The sequence below is a fragment of the Stegastes partitus genome, unplaced genomic scaffold (assembly GCF_000690725.1).
Source record: "Stegastes partitus isolate 25-593 unplaced genomic scaffold, Stegastes_partitus-1.0.2 Scaffold17, whole genome shotgun sequence".
Lineage (NCBI taxonomy): Eukaryota > Metazoa > Chordata > Actinopteri > Pomacentridae > Stegastes > Stegastes partitus.
The window spans coordinates 358,488-378,171 of record NW_007577748.1 but is presented as its reverse complement, the minus strand read 5'-3'; the positions used below and the strand labels follow the sequence as shown (position 1 = coordinate 378,171).

Sequence of the window (19,684 nt, the reverse complement as noted above, 5' to 3'; positions counted from 1 at the left end):
ACATTGATAACAAAGGCCAACAAAAATCCAACATCATCAAAGGAGGTCATTCTTTTAAGTATTGGCTGTGTATTCAAAGCCTGATATATCGGAATCCTCTGTGCTTTGAAGCTACATTATTACCCTAATGCGTGTGCTGTTAAACATACACTTGTGTAAGGAGGCTGGCACATGCAACATGTTCATCAAATTCACCTGACAGACATGCAGATCCTGAAGCCAAAACTATTGTGACTGTAAATCATTCCAGACCAGAATGATTTAGGATATTGGCAAGTAAAAAAAAGCAGGAGCACATGATTTTAATGTTACTTTAAAGAAAATTAAATACAAAGTTGTTCAAATGATCACTTTTATGTTCTGATGAAACACTTCTATCTTGTTTTCAGAATGATAATTCCCAGACCCATAGGTCTAGGCATGAGGGGTCACTGAATGGTTTGATGAAATCAATGTAAATGACATGATATGGCCTTTACAGTAACCACATCACAACCTAATTAATACGATGACAACAGCTTCTCACCTTCAAGTCTTTGGTGTGTCGGTCAACCAGCATCTGTACATTGAGGCTCTCCTCTTTTTGTGCAGCGCTTGCTATGACGTGCTGCTCTGCAGCAGATGTCATCTCGGCCCTCAGCTCCAACAGAGCTTTACTAAGAGACTAAAGACACAGGGAGCACAGACAAGCCAGTTATGATTAATATTAATAATTCAGTGGTCAGACCTCATTTTACAGTTAATATAACTTTATCCACTTCTGCATGGACTACTCCCTCTAACCAGATCAACTGTTCTTGATCACACAACTGTTGAAAAGCACAGTTCACTTGAGGTTCAAGTTGTAGTACAAGCACAGACTGGGTGAACAGTAAGAAAACACCCAGGTCAGGCTGCAGGTCCATCATGTAGCCAGCAGAGAGACAAAGACTCCAGATTTATTTCATATCATGAGGCGATAATGAATAGACTGCATTTCTTCATTACCCTAAAATGAATGTGGGGGATTTTGTAAGGTAGTCAACTACTTTATGTTTCTTGCCTTTAAAAGTAGAATAAAAGAAAAAAGACTAAAACAAAGAGCAACCTTGAGCTGTTTCTCTTTCTGGGTGAGCTGTGCTTTCAGTCGCTCCACTAGGTTTTTCATGGTGTTGCTGGGGGAACGGACGTTGGCCTCCTTCTGGGCCTCCAGCTCAGTTCGGAGGTAGTTCATCTCCTTCTCCATCTGTGTTATCTGGCTCCTCTGGTCCTCAGTCTCACCAGTCAGAACTTTCAACTTGTCTACGTGGTTTTCCTCCAGCCTGCAACATCCGTTAGTTTTATTTTTTTTAAACATAAAAGTATTACATGATTTTTACATACTTTTAAGTTAACTATGACTTTGTCAGTTTGTGAGTCACAAAATGTGTCCAACATGTCTCTTCAGTGAATGTGCTATGAAAGGGATGAATGAGGTGGATGAATGAAAATCTCACACACTTGCAAGAAGCATACAGTACTTATCAAAAGTTAGAAAACAGAAAAAGCCCTCAACCACACTCACTCACAAGCTTGTAGCCCAAAGCCCAAAGTAATGACTAAACAGTTTTAAAGAACACGTATGAATTGTATTTAAGTTATTATTATTACTACCAATGGTGTGTCTAGAACTCATTCTGATAAAGACAGGGCAGTATTTATTACAAGCAGGGTGATATTTCTGCCTGATATGAAAAATCTTCCTTCTGTTTAGTAGGTAGTTTCATCATCAGAAAATGTTTCTGCCAAAATCAGACTGGGCAATTTTCCTGTTTGGTGAATAATTTTGACCTCACGTACAAAGCTCACAGACCGTTCCTGGATTATGCGAATGCAACATGTCGCAAGCACACATGCAACATGTATGAGCAATAACTGACACGACTCAAGACCTGAGTTACATGGGTTTTTGTGACCACTGGTTGATGCGCAATTGTGGTTCCAGCATGGAACTCAAACTGAAGCAGAGAGCAGCCATCACAAATATGATAGTTGGGATGGTCCAACTTTCATGTGGAGGATCATTGCTGGTGGCGAGAGGTGGAATTGTGGCTACCACTGAGAGAAGAAACAGCAGTTTTCACAGTGGAAAGGCTGTAGTCTCCAAGACAGAAAAAGACATGCCAGGTCAGGAGTGCAGCAGGAGCATGCTCATCATTTTATTGGGATTCATGTGGTTGTGCACGGTTTGTCCCTTCTGGGTGGAATGTCAAGGCACAGTGCTACTGTAATGTCTGAGGGCTTCTGAGAGAGACCATTTAGAGTGAAGGCATGTAGGTGCTGCAAGTCCATACAGTGCCGCATCAAAGTGCAGTGATTCTGCATCAGGTTTTCTAGGAACAACAAAACAACCGCCACTTCCCATACACCCCAGTTACCAAATATGGCTCCCTTCAACTTCTCTTAAATGAAATGCAAGTTAAAGGTTTGCCATTTTGAAAATGTTTACAGATTCTGCACCCAGTGCAGATGGTGCTAGTCATATTTCCATAGCATGACATCCAGGGAGTGTTATAAGTATGACAGCACTGGAAGTGGTGTATCACTGCTCAGAGAGACTAATTTAAAGTGAATGCTGGCCAAATTTAAACCAGGCCCAGTTTTTGATTTTTATAGGTGCAGTCTCTTTTTGATCGCATCTCATAAAGCAGGGCAGCATTTCTTACATGCAATATTGGCAGTTGTTTGTGACATCTGAGGGTTAAAAATTCTGCCCTGCAGTACAATTAGGCCTAGTTATCACTTTACTTCATATTTCGGCATAATTCTGTCAGACAAGCATATTAAACCTGACCAAAGGGATTCCTTAGTTATATTCCTATCGAAACCTAATGCATTTCAACTGCCTAGAAATAAATAATCTGTTAATGAGAATTATTATATTCACCTTTTCTTAAAAATCAGACAAGTTGATCCAAATATGTGGAGGCTGTAGTTGGAGGTGGTGTTGAATAGTGCATTATATTATAATTTGTATTTTTATTTATATTTTTTAGATATTTGTAAAATTTTCTCCATCTAAAGTCACACCTTAGGGTGTGTTCTTACGAGGCAGAAATGCCTTATCCTAATGTGCAAAGGAATTCTTGAAACATCTCTTTAATCTGATTTCCTTTAGCCATTTTCTATAAAACTTTAAACCCTTTAACACCCAATTTCCTTCAATTTCCCTTAAGTAGCCGCTACGTAGTTCAAATTGTCTTATTCCTCACAGTCTGACAGTATCAGCTTGCTCCATCTCTTCACTAAAGCTATATGACGTCTTCACTGAGTGAGACTTTTAAACCCAATCCTCCATAACAGAATAAAGATTCCTGTTTGATTAAACCTGTAATACGTAGAAAGTAAACAAGGATAACTGTTTTTGTATAGCGAAATCTGACAAGTATGCACGTTATCCTGTGCTTCATGTCTTCTGCACTACTATAAGACTTTTCAAACACTGGGTGTAATCCTGGCTGAGGTGGCTGAGACTGTTGGCCTGGATTTAGAGTTGCTTTGTGCTGGACGTGTCACACTTACAACATGAACGTGTGATTATTCTTCTGTTAATCTGAAGTTCACAAAGCAGCGCTTCACAGCAAAGTTGTCCCAACATTGCAGCGTAAAACACCATAACCTCACATGTGTTAACGGATATTTGAAAAGAAATGCAAAATTTGTCATTGTTCAACGTGCTCATTCTGTCAGTGTTGCTAGATGTTATCATTGGCCTTGATGTGGTCTGTAAGTTAATAAACTGCATTTATTACTTTAAACAAATAAAAAAAATTTTGATTTAGTTAAACCTTGTCTTTAAAGAAATAAAACTGTTAAGAGACTTTATGTTTGGTGCTGTTAATAATTGAAACAATCTTATGATAATGTACTAATTTAAATAAATGAAGAGCTCATTTGCAAAAACAGATAAATCCATTTTCGTAGATTTTCAGAGAAAAAAAATGATGTTGTTTGCTTAAGATAATATCAATCAAACTGAAGTTGAGTGGATTTTATTCAGTAGAAAAAACATAACTTAGGTTTGATTGATATTGTCTCAGGTAGACGATGGAAAAAGTGGGTTTTCTGAAGGTTTGTAAAGATGGAATTATTTGTTTTTGCAAATGAACTCTTCAAATACATTCGTGTTGAATACTGGGCCAAAATTTAAAAAAAAAAAAAATCCTTAAAAAAAAAATCACTTTGATATCTCGTCGGCGTGTTTCTTAGCCTGTGTTTGCATAGTGGTCCTCTGTCGCTCCAGCTCTGCGGCGCTCAGCTTCAGCTTCTCTGTGATGGAGCAGAGGGAAATGTCCTGCTCGGCCACTGTCTGTTCTAACTCCGCCAGACGCTTCAGGTGCTTGGAGGTTGGCACGCTGATAGTTGGCTTCTTCATCAATTCCTAGAAGAAAAAAAAAGGAAAGAGTTTAAAATTAAAAAAAATAAATAAATAAATAAAAAAAAATTAACCCTGCTTAAAACAAAGTACAAGTTAAAATTTAAACTCACACTCAAAGACACACAAAAACTTCAATGTCTGTGTTGATTGTGCTTTACATAGCTGCAACACATGGGTTGTCATGTGTGAAATGTCAGGCAAGATTGCATGGAACTGCATTACAGACTGCAAGGACTAACCTTGCGCAAATATTGTTGTGAGCCTTAGCCCAAAAAGTCAAATACAAGGTTTGCGTATTTAGGCAGGCACAGTTCTTAAAGAAACATAGATTCATAACTACCATTGCTGTCTGTTTGAAGCGATCCAGGGAGGTATCTGTGTGCAAGTCCAACTTCTGATGCAACGTTCTCAACTCCTCCTGATGTCTCTTTATCATCTCCTCTTGCTCCTTGGATCAACAGCATGTCGTTGAATGAAACAAAGAGACAGTTAAATATCTCTCTGTTTAATTTAACAGACAGAGACAGTTAAATGTAAGCAAAAAAAAAGTAAATGATCTGAATACTTCTTTCACCACTGTCCTAACCTTTAATCGTAGCAGTAATACGTAACAGTTAATACAACCTCTTGATTAAGTGCTGAGATATATGGTTTTCCATCATTTGGAAACTTTGTTTCAGACGACTACAAGAGACATTGGAGCTAATGACTGCTAAATGTTACTGACAGACTGGCTAATTCCTCAGAAAAACCCCGTAAGAGACTAATTCCTCAGAGAAAAAGACTGCACACCCAGTATCTCTCCTTGTATCACTGTACCTGTCTCGCCTGAGCCAGCTGGTTCTGATATTTTTTTAGCACGTTCTCTTTTTTGTCAAGTCGACCCTGAAGGTCTTTGATGGTCTGGTGAGACAGCTTGAGGGCAGGCTGACTATATGACTGGTCCTCTTCATACTTGGTGAGGTGTGCTAGCAGGCGTTCCCTGTTGGCAGCAGCTGGAAGCCTAAGACGCAGCTCATTGATCACTTTATCCCTGGACACAATGTTCTGTTCTGCCTTCCACAGAGCTTCTTCTTTTTCTTTCAGCCTCTGCATATGAATGAGTTAAAAGCTCAAGCAATAATATACAATAATAATGCTATACATTTGATTTATGAGGAATACTGAGTGTATGAGTAGGGACTGAATACTATGCCTTGTCCAGACTTTTGCAGGTGGCCTGTGTGTCCACGATGGTGCGGACGTGTTCTCTGATTTTACCCAAAGCAAAGTCCAACTGATGAGCTAGTGGTAGAGTTGGGTCTGGTAGGGATCCTGTACCTTCGTCAAACTGAAACAACCAAAACATGGCATGGTATGATGGCAGCAAATTGTTTTAGAAATGTGCTTAAAAGTGTAACTAATTGTTTATTACATCTAAATGTAATTCAATAAACAAATCATAAAAACCATACAAGACTTGATTGTTTACTAAACTGGAACTCCAGCTCATTTTGGTCCGAAAAAATTATTGGAGCTACTTCATCATCAAGATCTGGAATGAATGATTTACCTTTTCTGGACCATTCACAATATCATTCTGGTGTTTCTCGTAGTGGTCCACTTGACGTTCCAACTCCACCTCTCGCTGATCCCATGCTAGCTGGCGCTCTTCTTGAAGCTTGATATGTCAAAGAGAACACTTTCCTTCATTACCTTGACACAGTAATGTACTGAGAAGTTCATTACAGAGTGAGGTTTTCATGTCTACACTGCTCTCTACTCACTGTTTAAAATCCTGCCACAACAATCCTTTTGTATACAACACTGTAGCTGACTATATGTGCTATGTATGCTGTCTTGTTAGGAATAAAATGACACAGAAATGGGCAAATTTGTGAGTGTGTGTTCAGACAGTTCTAATAGTTTTTCTCTCACAGTGCTTTGTTGAACAATATCCTCTTCCAGCAAGTGGATGGTTTGCTCCTGCTCCTCCACAAGCTTCTTTAGGTACCTGATTTCCTCTCTCTGGACCACTAGCTCCCTGCCTTTTCTCAGCTCCTGCAGGCGAGCTTCTTCCATCTTCTTGTGCCATTCGGTAACCTGTTTTGATTTACATACAGCATAGTAGTTTCCAGCGATTGCAGCTCACAAATTGGGCGTAAGATGTTCCACTTGCAAAACAGATCCCAAGACCAGCAGCGTGGCATTGTTCCTGTTTTGTACATCATATATCAATAAATATTTGTGTCAATACCACAGCTTGTTTCCCCACTGACCTTCTGTGCCCCTTTCACATCCTTCAGTGTTGAGATGAGCTCCTCCATCCCTCGAAGCTTCAGTTCGAGCTCCTCAGCCCTGCCCTCCATCCTCCTCCTCTCTTCCTCTGCCTTTCTCTTCTCCTCCTGGGATTTTGCTCTGTCCTCCTGGAGGCTTACCATCATTACAGAGAACTTTTCCTGCTGGGGAAGTGGCAGTGCTCCGGCAAACTGCTTACGTAGCGACTGGATGGTCTGCCGTAGGTGCTTGGAGCGATTTCTGCCCTCCTGGCGGGCAAGAAACAGAGTGTGCTCACTGGCATCCAGCTTCTGTTCAGCACGCAGCTTGCAGGCCTCTAGCTGTTGGATGTGAGAGGTTGCAGACTCTAGTTTTCCCAGAGCAGCTGACTCACTGAGCTGTAGAGCCACAATGTGCTGATGGAGCTTCGCAATAAGAGCCTTCTCATCTGACTGTGACTGTGGGAGAGAGACGCANTGTATTGTTGCTAGCCTCAATTTCTCCTGGACATTTAACAGTGCAGTCATTCAGCTGTTACTGGTGACTCAGGACCGGCGGGCAGTGCGACCGACGGCACCTGCCTTCACACTGCCACGCTGTTGTGTTCAAGCAGAGACAGTCACGTGAATATTTTGTGCACAAATGAGTAATGAACGTGAAGACTCACAAGGTGCATGATTTGATGTTGGGTTGAATTAAGATTTCCCGTGCAAAGTTTACATTTCATCCATCCATTATCTATACACTGCTAAATCCTCACTAGGGTCATGGGGGGCTGGAGTCTATCCCAGCCGACTTAGGGCGAAGGCAGGGGACACCCTGGACAGGTCACCAGTCTATCACAGGGCTACACTTAGAGACAGACAACCAAGCACACTCACATTCACACCTATGGACAATTTAGAATCACCAATTAACCCCAACATGTTTTTGGACCGTGGGAGGAAGCTGGAGAACCCGGAGAGAACCCACGCTGCACGGGGAGAACATGAAGACTCCACGCAGAAAGATCCCGGTGCCCCCACCAGGACGCGAACCGGCGACCTTCTCGCTGCGAGGCAACAGTGCTAACCAACTGTGCCACCTTGCAGCCTATTTTGATTTAAATATTCCAATATCATTTTTACCCACTTGGTAGACCAGAACAACAGAACATACTAATATATATATATATTTAAATCACGTTGAAAGTAAGCATCAGAAAGACTGCACAAGTCAGGAAAATATACTAGAAACAGTGGCTAATATCAAAGTATCACCTCTGAACAGATAGGTAACAGAAAGTGCAGTGAACTATCAAATTTGACAAGTTCTTGCATCAAATCAACAGTCAGTTTCAATAAAGATAAGTTAAGTAAACAAGAGGATTAAAAAAACAAACAAAGAAACAAACAAAAAACAATGCCCTATTACCTGGTAGTCCAGTATTTGTCTCCTCAAAGCTTCTACTTCTTTTTCTTTGGACTTCTGTCTGGCCTGTAGAGCAGACACCTGTGTCATGGCTACATCAGACACCTCCTGAAGCCTGACAAAACGAAGCACATTGCATTGTTAATAATCATGTTTACCAGTAAAAAATATAAATACTAACATTACAGTATAGTCAGTGCAAGGCTGCATGTCACACTCACCAAAATATACAATATCAGCATTTGAAGTGCACAAGTATTTACGTCTACCAGTGCAAATGTAGCGTGGTATCAATATGAGACCACACAATGTTATTTCATCAAAAAGAAATAAGACTTCAAAATATATATTAATCTTGATCCAACTTTTAAAAGATTATATAAAACAGTCAGCTAACAGAAATAAGTCAAATTGCCCCTTGCCTCTTGAATACAGTGCTGTGACCTCAAAAACATTATGGCATGATTGTGAATACAGTCTTTTATAAAACTTAGATCTTACAAGATAATAATCAACCTAAGGCTTGTTAAACATACTTAGAAACCTCGATGTGAAGTTCAGCCTCTGCCTTCTCCAACTCTGCAATCTTGGCTCTGTCGGCATCACTGACAGCTTTGCTAATGCTGTCTGCCAACTCATCTCTCAACTCCCGCTCGACCCTTTGGGTCTCTGCATTCATCTTGGTCAACTTCGGAAAAACAGAGATAAAACTACTACATTAGAGTCATTACTTTTGTAAAGAAGAACCTAAACTGGGAGGGATCTAGCACAGATTGACATGTGATAAAATGGTTAAAATATGTAAGTTGTTTTATGATTTATAAAGGTCATGAACCAAAATACAGAGATGGCGAAATAGGTAATCTTTCCAAACACACTGACATAAAAAAAAGTAAATCATGCATTTGTACAATCCAAGTGAATTTACTTCTTAATGAGAAGGTTGTATGTCTGCCAGTTGAACCATATGGCCTGGCAGTTTGTTGAAACTATACTATTCTATTCTATGTCTCAAGTGCTTGACAGTAATAAACTCATTTTTTGTTTTTGTTGGTCTCTTACCTCTGCAAACTTGGACTCCAGTTTTAAGTTGCGCTCTTCCATTTGCCTGAGGGAGTTTCTCGTGTGTTCGTACATTTTTTGGGCATGCTCAGCTCTCTGCCTCTCATTCAACTCCTTCATCTCTAAAGTGGTGATTCTTCTCGCAGCAGACACTGTCTCATTGTTGACTGACACCTTGTCTGCTTTATCCATCGCATTTTGCCCTCCTGATCACAAAGACAACCCACAATTTAAAGTGATAATTAAACATAAAGGGTGGGATCCATAAACTATGAAGTAATCAAGTTGCAGTCCTGATCAACATTCACATTAGTTATAAGGACATTCGCCACAGTTCAAATCCAAAGAGTCCTCACAATGAAGCTAAATGTACGAAAAGGGGATGTATGTGACGTTCAGAACCACTGGATGTTGCTAGAGCACCAGTATATTAGATTAAAAAAAACAGTGCATCAGACACACATCTGCCTCTGTTTACATGAGAGCCAAAAAAAACAAAAAAAACAGCGCCAACCATTATCCTACGCTAGCACTGTAAAGTACACTGAATACCTCATATGACCTGTCTCTCCTTAGCTCTGAGATAGAGACATGAGCCGTGACACTTTTGACTCAAAAAGCAAGTAAACTGTTGGAGAAAAGGTGAGGACTGGCCGTCCACCTCGAGGTGTAAATGTTGGTTTGAACAGCCTGAGCATGTCTGTGGAAGTTAGTGAGCACTCTCATTGGTATTCTTTTTGGACTTAACTCCAATTGGATCCATGTGTGTCAAACAGACCAGTGTTGGCAAAAACCATTGACAGTACAGAGACAGTGGCCAAGGAGAAGCAAAGAAGCTATAGAGACTCTTACACTGAGCTGAAATGAAACAAGTCCGCATAAACTAGCCAAGTAACATAATCAAAACACTTGTTTTTAAATTCGTAATATATTAGTTAAATGCTCCTGATTGCACTTTTGCTTTAACAATGATGCGTAAAAGGTCACTGTTGTTTATGAATAGGTGCAACAGTTTCAAAGGGAGGCACTCACATACACTAACAAGTACACATGGTTGGATCAACTGCCAAATCATAGAACAGAGAAGCTCAAATTAAAAGGGTGACTTTCCTGCTAAGGATGAGATGAATCCACGAACTCTTAGCAGATAGTTGTTTGCTGCTACATTAATGTTATATTTATGTTCAAAATCTCATATATTGCACTTTTTAGCTGTGTGATAAAAATTAAAACAACGCATGGACAAAAAGTAGATTGCAGCACAGGAAGACAGTATATTTGGGTTTTGTGGGAAGCCTGCCCCCTTGGCTAAGCCTAGTGGTGTCACCACACCCTTGCAAATGTTTTGCTGATTGTTAGAAGGTCAAGTTTTAAACAATTAAAAAAACTTTTTTTTTTAAATATTGACCCCGTCTGTTTATGCTGTGTTGAAGCACTACTTGGGTATAGATGTTCTCTCATTTTATTTATTTTTTTGCTGTTTTGTAGTATTACCAGCAGTATGACACATTTTTTTTTTTTAGATTCAAATCACAACAAACAAAAACTCCACTTTTTTTCTGAAAGATAAAAATATCTGCAATGAGTAGTATCCTTAGTTTACCTATTGAACTGATGTTCTCCCATGCTTGCTCTAATGTATTAAGTTTCTCCTTCGTAATCTCCAGTTCTTCTTTCATGACAGAGATTTGGTCTCGCAGAGACTCGTTCTCACTCTGCGAGACAGGAAGAAAAACAATGCTTTGGTGAGTCACTCAACATCCAAAAATAACAAGAAAATGCATTTTGGAGGTGCAACATAAATGTTAATGTGTTAAAATACCTCTAAATGTTCAAGGTTGGTGGTTCTCTGTATGAGACGGTTGTCCCTCTGTAAAATGTCTCTGTATTTGACTGTTAGCTCTGTGTACTGTTTGTTAGCTCTCTCCAGGTCTGCAGAGGGTACGCTATCATCCAAGGCCTTCTGCAGGGCTGCTATCTTATATGCAGCCATATCCTAAAGACAAAACAAAAAGACAGACACATTAAAAGCTCAGTCTGGTGGTTATGACAGCCTGCTCAAAATATTGCTTTCATTTGTTCTGTTTTTCAACGGAAACAAATTAAATTGTATTTATATAGTGCCAATTCGCAACATATGTCATCTCATCGCATTTCACATAGTAAGGCAAAGACCTTAGAGTTTTTAAACACAGGAACCTAACAAATCCAAAGTGTCCTTTGGATTCTCTTTTAGCAAGCACTCTCATTCATCCATTTGCTGAAAATAAATCACAGCATTTAGCAATTTAGGTGATGTAATATTTTTTCCCACACTTGCTACATTGGTCACAATATCTCAGAAATATGAGAAAACATCTTGGTTAACAAGTACTACAATTTCCTGAATTTTACAGTGGTCCTTCATAATAAAAAGAAGTAGAAGAAGAAGAAGAAGAAGAAGAAAGATAGGATTAACTAACTAGGAAGAATATTGTTGGTGATGGTGATTGCTGGTGATTGTGTGCGATTCAGCTGTAAGCGGCGGTCAGAATCGGGGGGGGGGGGTCTGTTCGCATGCTGTTAGGGCGAAGATAGATGGTATGTGCGGTAGGGAGAGGTTCCTGTGGCAGGCAGGGCTGAGGGGATAGTATGAGGGGCTGTATAGGCCATAATTCATTCTCACACTCACACATGCACACATTTTAACTCTTACTTACATATATTCTCCTCACACACACATACATTCTCCTATTACACATACATATTTGGACTCTTACACACATGCATTTTCCTCATATACACATACATTCACCTCTCACACATACATTCTCCTCACACATGCCATAATATGAGGGGCTGTATAGGACAAAATGCATTTTTACCTCTTACTTTTTTTTTTTTTTTTAAGTTAATTTTTTGGTCGTTTTGCCTTTATTGTACAGGACAGCTGTAGGAGAGACAGGAAAGTGGGGGAGGAGAATGGGGGAATGGGTTGCAGCAAGGGGCCATGAGCGGGACTTGAACCCATGGCCGCTGCATCAGAGACCACAGGCCCTGTACATGGGTTGCCATGCCAGCTCAACCAGGTGAGCTACAGCGGCGGCCCTTTCACCTCTTACTTACTCTTCTGAAATCATGCATATACTACTATAACCACCTGCACATACACATAAAATCAACTCTCACATACAAACTAGTGAAAAAGGCACATACATACTACGAAAAGCCCACATATACGTACAAGTCAACCTATATGCACTTAAATGAGTGAAAACAGTAATGTATGTGAGAGGTTACATACGTGTATGCATGAGCAGAGAGCAGCATGAATGAGAGGTTATGTATGTGTATCCGTGAGCTGACACTAGTTAGAATGAGAACTCTGATGTATGTGTGTAAGAGGTAATGTCCTGGAAGAGGCGGTGCTACTACCCGCTAAGAATACCTCACGGGCTAGCTAGCTATCGCTAGTTAGCTCTGTTTTCTAAGGCGACTGCCGGCTTGAAATTGGTTTAACTGCTTTTCTTGGTGTTAGCCACCACTACTGCCGTAGTGAGTGTGACTGCCCGTGGAGTGCTGATTTCAAGTTTTCTTGCTAAAGTTGTGTGCTTTGTGTCTCAATATGAGCACCAAGCCTAAGTCAAGGAAGAAGTCTTCAGTTCGCCCCTGTACTCAGGGGTGCGACTTCTCCCTGCACGACAAAGATCAGCACGAAGCGTGTCCTGTCTGCCTGGGTATTGTCCACGCCAGGAGAGCGTTGGCGGACCCCGAGGCATGTGAGTTCTGTCGCCAGCTTCAGCGTTCAACCCTTGAGAGACGGGTCACGTTTCTGGAAAAGGTACTGGGCTCCACGGCCGCATGGCATGACCCTCTCCTCTCCCAGTCGAGAGACCCGGCTTCGTCCGAGTCTGACGGCGAGAGGTTCCCGGTCGAAGTCCCCGCTGCTAGCTGGGCAGACCATATGGAGTATGTTGATGGGTTAGCCGAGCTTGAGCCGGAACCCTCCGAGCAGGCTGGTCAGCCATTCGGTCTGGCAGCCCACCATGATGACGATGACGTGTTGGACATCGGCTTGGACATTCATGGTTTATCGGAGGACGAGGGTTTGTCGTCAGGTCAGGTTGCCGCTGCTGTTGCACCAGCTAGCCATGACGATAATTCCTTCTTCTCTCCGTTTCATAGAGCAGCGGAGAAACTGGAGGTGGAGTGGATGTCCGCTCCGCTGACTCAAAAACCATCGCAGTTCGCGGGATACTTTCTTCCTCCCGAGCCAGCGACGGTGAAAAACAGCCTGCCCATGTACCCAGACTTTGTCTCGGAATTGACCTCGACATGGAGCAAACCACTGTCCACCCGCGTCACCATGCCCGGCTATGGACAGTATTTGGACTTGGACAGCACTGAAAAAGCTGGTCTGGTTAATCCACCGCCTATGGAGCCGTCCCTGGCTGCTTATCTGGCTCCGTCCCACAACCACGGTGTGGGCGGCCCCGCAACTCTCCTGTCCAAGCACTGCAGGTTCTCTGCTTCGCAGCTGGAGAAAATTTACAGAGCTCAGGCGGGCACAGCCCGTGCACTGAGCTCCGTTACCATGCTGCAAACATATCAGGCTTTGTGTTTGTCAGAGCTGGGGGCTCTGATGACCCCGACACCCGCTGGCACCTCTCCTCGACAAAGTCAGAGTCGCTACAGACTACATTCTCCATGTTTCCCACGGTGCAGCGCTCTCCCTCGGCAGAGGGATGGCTTCCACCGTCGTGGCACAGAGACACCTGTGGCTGACACTGTCTGATGTCCCAGATAGAGACAGAGCCATGTATCTGGATGAACCAGTCTCCAGTGCAGGCCTGAAGTGGTGACTGCAATTCAGAGTGCACGGGCCTCATCCACTAGAGGTCTGTATGCATATAAATGGCGGGCATTTGAGCAGTGGTGCCAGAACCATAATGTTCTCTAATTTCAGTGCTCTATTGTGGACATTTTGACATTTCTTCAAGAGCTGCTGGATAAGGGTCTCTCCTTCTCTACAATAAACGTTTATTTGGCAGCTATATCTGCCTGCCACATTGGTTTTGATGGTATGACACCAGGCGCTCATCCTCTTGCCATGCGCTTCTTAAAAGGGGTCTGCCGGCTGTGGCCCGTGGTTAGATCCAGCGTCCCTTCATGGGATCTGTTACTGATGCTTGAGGTCTTTTGTGGTCCTCCATGTGAACCTATTGAGTCTGTGAATATGAAATTTATTTCATACAAGACTGCTTTACTTCTCACTTTATGCTCTGCAAAGCGAGTAGGCGACCTTCATGCCTTGTCGGTGCATCCCTCTTGTACCCAGTTCTCCTGCAATGGCTCCAAAGTAACATGACGCCCAAATGTGGCGTATTTACCAAAGATCATCCCTGCAGCTTACAGCTCTATGGCCTTCAAGCTCTTGAGCTTTTGCCCCCCTCCTTTTGCATCCAAGGAGCAGAGGAGGTTGCATTCATTGTGTCCTGTGCGTGCTCTACGCACCTATATTGACCACACCCAGAGTGTGTATTCATGTGACCAATTATTTGTCTGTTTTGCTAATCCAGCCAGAGGTAAAGCCCTGTCCAAACAGCGGCTTTCTCACTGGATTATGGAAGCGATTTCCCTGGCCTACGGCAGCAGAAGCCTCCCTTTGCCCAACGGTGTGAGGGCACATTCTACCAGGGGCATGGAAACATCATGGGCCCTATTTAAAGGGGTACCCATAAGTGATGTTTGTGGTACAGCTAGCTGGTCATCTCCGCACACTTTTGTGCAGTTTTATTGTTTGGATGTGACAGACCCTTCGATGGCTCAGTCTGTCCTTTCTGCTGGGTCCACCATGCACTAGAGTGCTGAGGGCTAGACTCTGGTTCGGTAGCTGCTCTGCAGGGCATGTATACATGTCCCATACTATATGTGTTGTACCTCGTTCCTCTCCTTCAAGGAACGAAATGTTATGTCTATAACTTCTGTTCCCTGAAGGAGAGGAACGAGATACAACACTTGGTTGCTCCGCAGCACAGCTGGGCTCAGTGAAGAGCGGCTATCAAACTGAGGGATGACTATGATGACAGGTATTTATGTCTCGGCAGGCCCTCACATATGTCATCACAGATCATCTGCCGTAAAGGCGTGAATAGGGGTGTCTTCAGTAAGGTCACACAGGGCGTGATATCCCATACTATATGCGTTGTACCTCGTTCCTCTCCTTCAGGGAACAGAAGTTCTACACATAACATTTAGTTTCTTCTGTCACTGCCTCAGTATGAACGGATGAAAACACCGCATCTGATCACACTCATTATTCATCATCAATGGCACAGCGGCCAAATGTTTTCACATACACAGAATACAAGCAGCGTTTCCTGTCATTCCAGACGTGATAACTCAGTTAGCAAATCACTGATCCTAATGCATAACAAACAGTGAACTATATTCACCCACTAAAAGTTCACCCTGCAGGCCTTCTGCTCAGCAAAGTCGCTGACAACATTGCTCAAGTCTAAATTCCTGGCTCTGTTGTTCTCTGTTGAAAGCATTGCCAACCCACTGAGTCTTTCCTGTCCCATACTGCCCAAATATGTTTTGATGAGTTTGAACTTAGAAAAAAAGCGCTCCGCAGTCGCAACAGTGACGGGTATGGTAAGATACAAAGCAATGCTGTGCAAACATCGCTGAAGGAGGCTGCTACAGAGCTGTGCTGCCAGGAGATAGGTGAGCAAGCCCACTGTACTGTACTCTCACATATTAGTTTGTTACAATGTTAGAGTATATTTGTGGAGTTTTGCTTCTTGCTACCTTGTATCTCTGCAGGTATCCCATCCTCTGGGTGACAGACGTCTGCATGTGGCTGATCTCGTCCCTCAGCTTGTTGTTGTCCTTGCGAAGGTGCTGTTCTTGTTCCAGCAGGGTAGTGCAACGACGAGTCAGTTTCTTCTCGTTAACCTTCAGCACTGTCAACTTGCGAAACGTTTCGCTCAGCTGTCTCCTGATTTCCTCTGGGTCTCTCTGAAGGGTGTCCAGTAGCTCCTAATGGGTGAAAATAAAATTACTCACCCATGAAATTTGCACAAGGGGAAAATAGTCATTAGAAGGTAGGATATGTACATGTACATTTTAACATCAATTCTAACACTGAGAAGCTGATTAATACAAGTTGGAATCTGTGCTGTCCAAGTGTCTTCTTCATATTTTATAGTGCATGACATAATGAGTGTTCTGTTCCTCTAATGTGTACTTCAAATTCACTGAGTTCAAAGAAAACACTTTATGAGATTTGTCTGTAAAATATTTATCAAATTAAACCGTCATAAACCATCTGTGTTCGTGTGAAAAGGAGAGCCACATTGAAAAGAGAGTAATGGTAAAAGCTTCTTGTAATTGAGTAGAATTAATATTTTACGTTTGTCAGACTTACATTAAATTCTTGGATTTTAACGTCATCCACCTGCTTCTGCTCCTCCAGCTTGTTCCTCATCTCTGTGAATGTCTCTGACTCCTTTTGCCACTCTGCCTTGTCACTAAGAATAAATAGCATCATAAAAACTCTTTTAAATTTCATACTTAGGGTTGTAAATCAGCTGCAACCTGCAAGAAATGTTCTTCTTAACCCACCTTAGATATTCCTTATAGAGGAGGCCTTGCTGATGGCTGATAACAGCAAACTTCTCCTTGTATTCGTCCAGTGTTCCTATAAGTTTCTTGCTTTTTTCTTCTTTGTTTTTCACTTCCTAAATAATAGTAGTATTCCATGTATTAGAAATGTTAGATTTTTGTCATTCTGAGTTTTGGCACAGTTGAGGTGCAGTTATTCTCATCCAGGTCGTGTAAAGACAGCAGCACTGACCTGAAGAAGTCGAACAGCGTACTCATTCAAGGAATTGATGACCTCAGTGCTGCTGGGCTCCAGGCCCTCAGGGAGGGTCAGAGGTCGGAGGACGGCTCCACTGCTACCCGACTTCCTCAGCAATTTCAATTCACCTTCAAGCTGGCTCACCTGATAGGCACAGGTGACAAAAATCAAAAGCAAAGCCCAGCAGTCAAACCTTTTTTTTTTTACCAACTTCAATTTCTCTAAAAATATCATGTATACATCAAAGCACTACCTTTATTTGCTTCGAGTAACAGAGACTTATTTAGTATAGCGTTATAGTCCATCTACCGCACAAACACAAAAGGTACAAAGAGTATGCCAAGCTTTTTAAACATTTAATCACTACCAGTATTAGCAATTGTAGATATCACTAACTGCTGTTTGACTAGTTAGAATTTCAGGCCAACACATCCATAATGTAATTCTAACTAGTGGGATTTCGATTATTCTAATTCATTCATCACACTTCAGAATGTTAATTCTTGATATCAACAGTAAATCTGTAAAGAGTGGAAATGTCCAATGTAATAACTTTAGTATAACAAGTCAACGTTTATCTCTGACTGTTATTCAAACCTAATTACAAACATCTGTAATTTAATTTTGACATATTATAATTCTAAGTTTATCCAAAATGTCATTTTGATTAACTGTAATTCCATGTAATATTATCTACAACTCAATGATAACTAGTGAAAACTCAATTCTTGATATTACCCGTTACTATATTCATTGTGGACACCTACAATTCTTCTCACAGAGATAAAAGTCTGATATGTCATCGTAAATGCAATTGTAACTAGGAAAAATTATATTAATATTACTAACAATTCTATTTAAGTTATCTACAGTTCCATACTAATCCATATTGACTATCTAAAATACCTAAAACGCTTTGCTGAAATATCTGAAATGCATACCCAAAGTGGTTATGTATGGGTCCAAGTTCACATCCTTTTTCATGTGGGAATTTAATTGTTGAAATCCATAATTAAATTTGAAATAACGGTACTTCTGTTTTTTTCTAGTTCAATGCAGTTTCTACATACAAAAACATATATTGTAACATGTAAAAATATAAAGTCATCATGTGAAGACATCTAAATTATCATTTCATTTTTAAATTAAACTAGCTGATACATATGAATACTATATACTATTGTAGTGTCTGGAGCTTAATCTTTAAAGAATTCGGGTAAATTTATATAATACATAATACATAATACTGTAGAGCCTTAAAATCAACATTTAAACACACAGAGGAGTGACTGGTCAAAAAAATGTTCTATACATAGTAACTACACTCTGAAAAAGAGCCCATGTCAGGCATAGCTCTGTCTTTATAAATCTCCATCATGTAAATATTTAAGTTTTTAATCTTATCTGGTGGCAACCTTCATATAAGTACATCATTCTGTTGCTTTGGAAAGACAGAAATGTAGCTGGAACCATTAAAAGTTGACCTAGAATGAAAAACTGCTTTGACTTTATACTGCTTTACTTTCTTGCCAAAATAAGAGATACAGCCAAAAATGATTAGATAGTAAAGTTATTTATTAATAAGTATATTAAACTAAAACAACTATGACGTTGCCAGCTTTCACCTGTCAACCAAATACCCTGTCTGTTATTTTGACCTGAATGAACGTACCTTTTCTTTGGCTTGGGCAAGCTGACTGAAGCTGCTGGTTGCCTCCTCATGGGCCAACTTCAGTTCCTGCCTCAACTCTTCATTTCTCCCCATCAGCTGATGTATTTGGGACATAAGCTGCAGGGCTGACTCAGGCCCGCTCATGTTGCTGACATCTATAGCCTGTGATAAGCGAAACAAGCAAAGATTAATATATATAAAACAAATCCAAAAAACCTTTGTTGATGAACAACAGCCATTCAGTGAAACCGAACAGATCATTTAAAGTGCAGTCTGCCTGTTGTACACACAAGCACTGTTATGTTCTAAACCACATTTCTGAGAAGACTAATACTATTCCCTGTGATTGTTTTGCAGTTTGTATGTAGCTGGCACCTGGTACTTCCTGCTACCTCCTCTTGTGTTGAGCACACCTTTGGCTAAGCCCAGCAGTGTGATGTCAAAGCTATAAAAGCATCTTCTTCAGCTGTCCCTAATTTGCCTCATCTTTGTATTATCATGTGCTGCGTAGCATGATCCAAAAGTTTGGCTTCCATCAATTTTTGTGTGGCTTGCCACAATTGTTGTTTATTAGGTTGCTCAGGGACAAGACCTTTGCTTCATCCATTGTTTTGAGCACAGTCAATCTTCTTGTGACAGCCTCGACACATTGAAAATTGTGTCTGTGGGAAAGATGTGAAACATTGTTTCAATATGAATTTAAAGAAAAAAAACTGCCTGTGCAGGCAAAACAAATCTATTGAACATTACATGTCAACCCAATAGTAAATCTATAAACATTTTGACAACATGTGTAATATAATGTCCAGGTTCTCTATTCAGACATGTAGAGTGTGCTTTTATTACCAGTTATTACAGCGGGTGACGTGTCAGCCGGCAGATTTTGACAGCCGGCTGTCAAAATCTGTCACCCATTGTCAGTGTCATCTCTAAAGAAGGCGAGAGTTTTCACCGAAACTGTCAGGTAATAAAAGCACACTCTAAATGCCTGAATAGAGAACCTGAACATTATATTATCAGTAAGAAGACATGATGAACGTTT

General features: G+C 41.2%; 1 protein-coding gene across 1 annotated transcript in view; it reads right to left on the bottom strand.

The window, feature by feature from the left end:
* cep290 (centrosomal protein 290) overlaps nt 1-19,684 on the bottom strand; it is a 48,304-nt gene that overhangs the window by 14,806 nt on the left and 13,814 nt on the right. The window contains exons 19-37 of the mRNA XM_008291315.1: nt 18,643-18,804; nt 16,965-17,114; nt 16,733-16,848; nt 16,536-16,638; nt 15,917-16,147; nt 10,947-11,120; nt 10,728-10,839; nt 9,125-9,330; nt 8,599-8,750; nt 8,066-8,177; nt 6,655-7,110; nt 6,314-6,478; nt 5,949-6,056; nt 5,592-5,726; nt 5,216-5,485; nt 4,737-4,844; nt 4,200-4,399; nt 1,088-1,301; nt 527-664 (exon numbers count right to left, since the gene is read on the bottom strand). Coding sequence (XP_008289537.1) covers nt 527-664; nt 1,088-1,301; nt 4,200-4,399; nt 4,737-4,844; nt 5,216-5,485; nt 5,592-5,726; nt 5,949-6,056; nt 6,314-6,478; nt 6,655-7,110; nt 8,066-8,177; nt 8,599-8,750; nt 9,125-9,330; nt 10,728-10,839; nt 10,947-11,120; nt 15,917-16,147; nt 16,536-16,638; nt 16,733-16,848; nt 16,965-17,114; nt 18,643-18,804 — 3,312 coding nt within the window. The remainder of the gene's footprint in view (nt 1-526; nt 665-1,087; nt 1,302-4,199; nt 4,400-4,736; nt 4,845-5,215; nt 5,486-5,591; nt 5,727-5,948; nt 6,057-6,313; nt 6,479-6,654; nt 7,111-8,065; nt 8,178-8,598; nt 8,751-9,124; nt 9,331-10,727; nt 10,840-10,946; nt 11,121-15,916; nt 16,148-16,535; nt 16,639-16,732; nt 16,849-16,964; nt 17,115-18,642; nt 18,805-19,684) is intronic.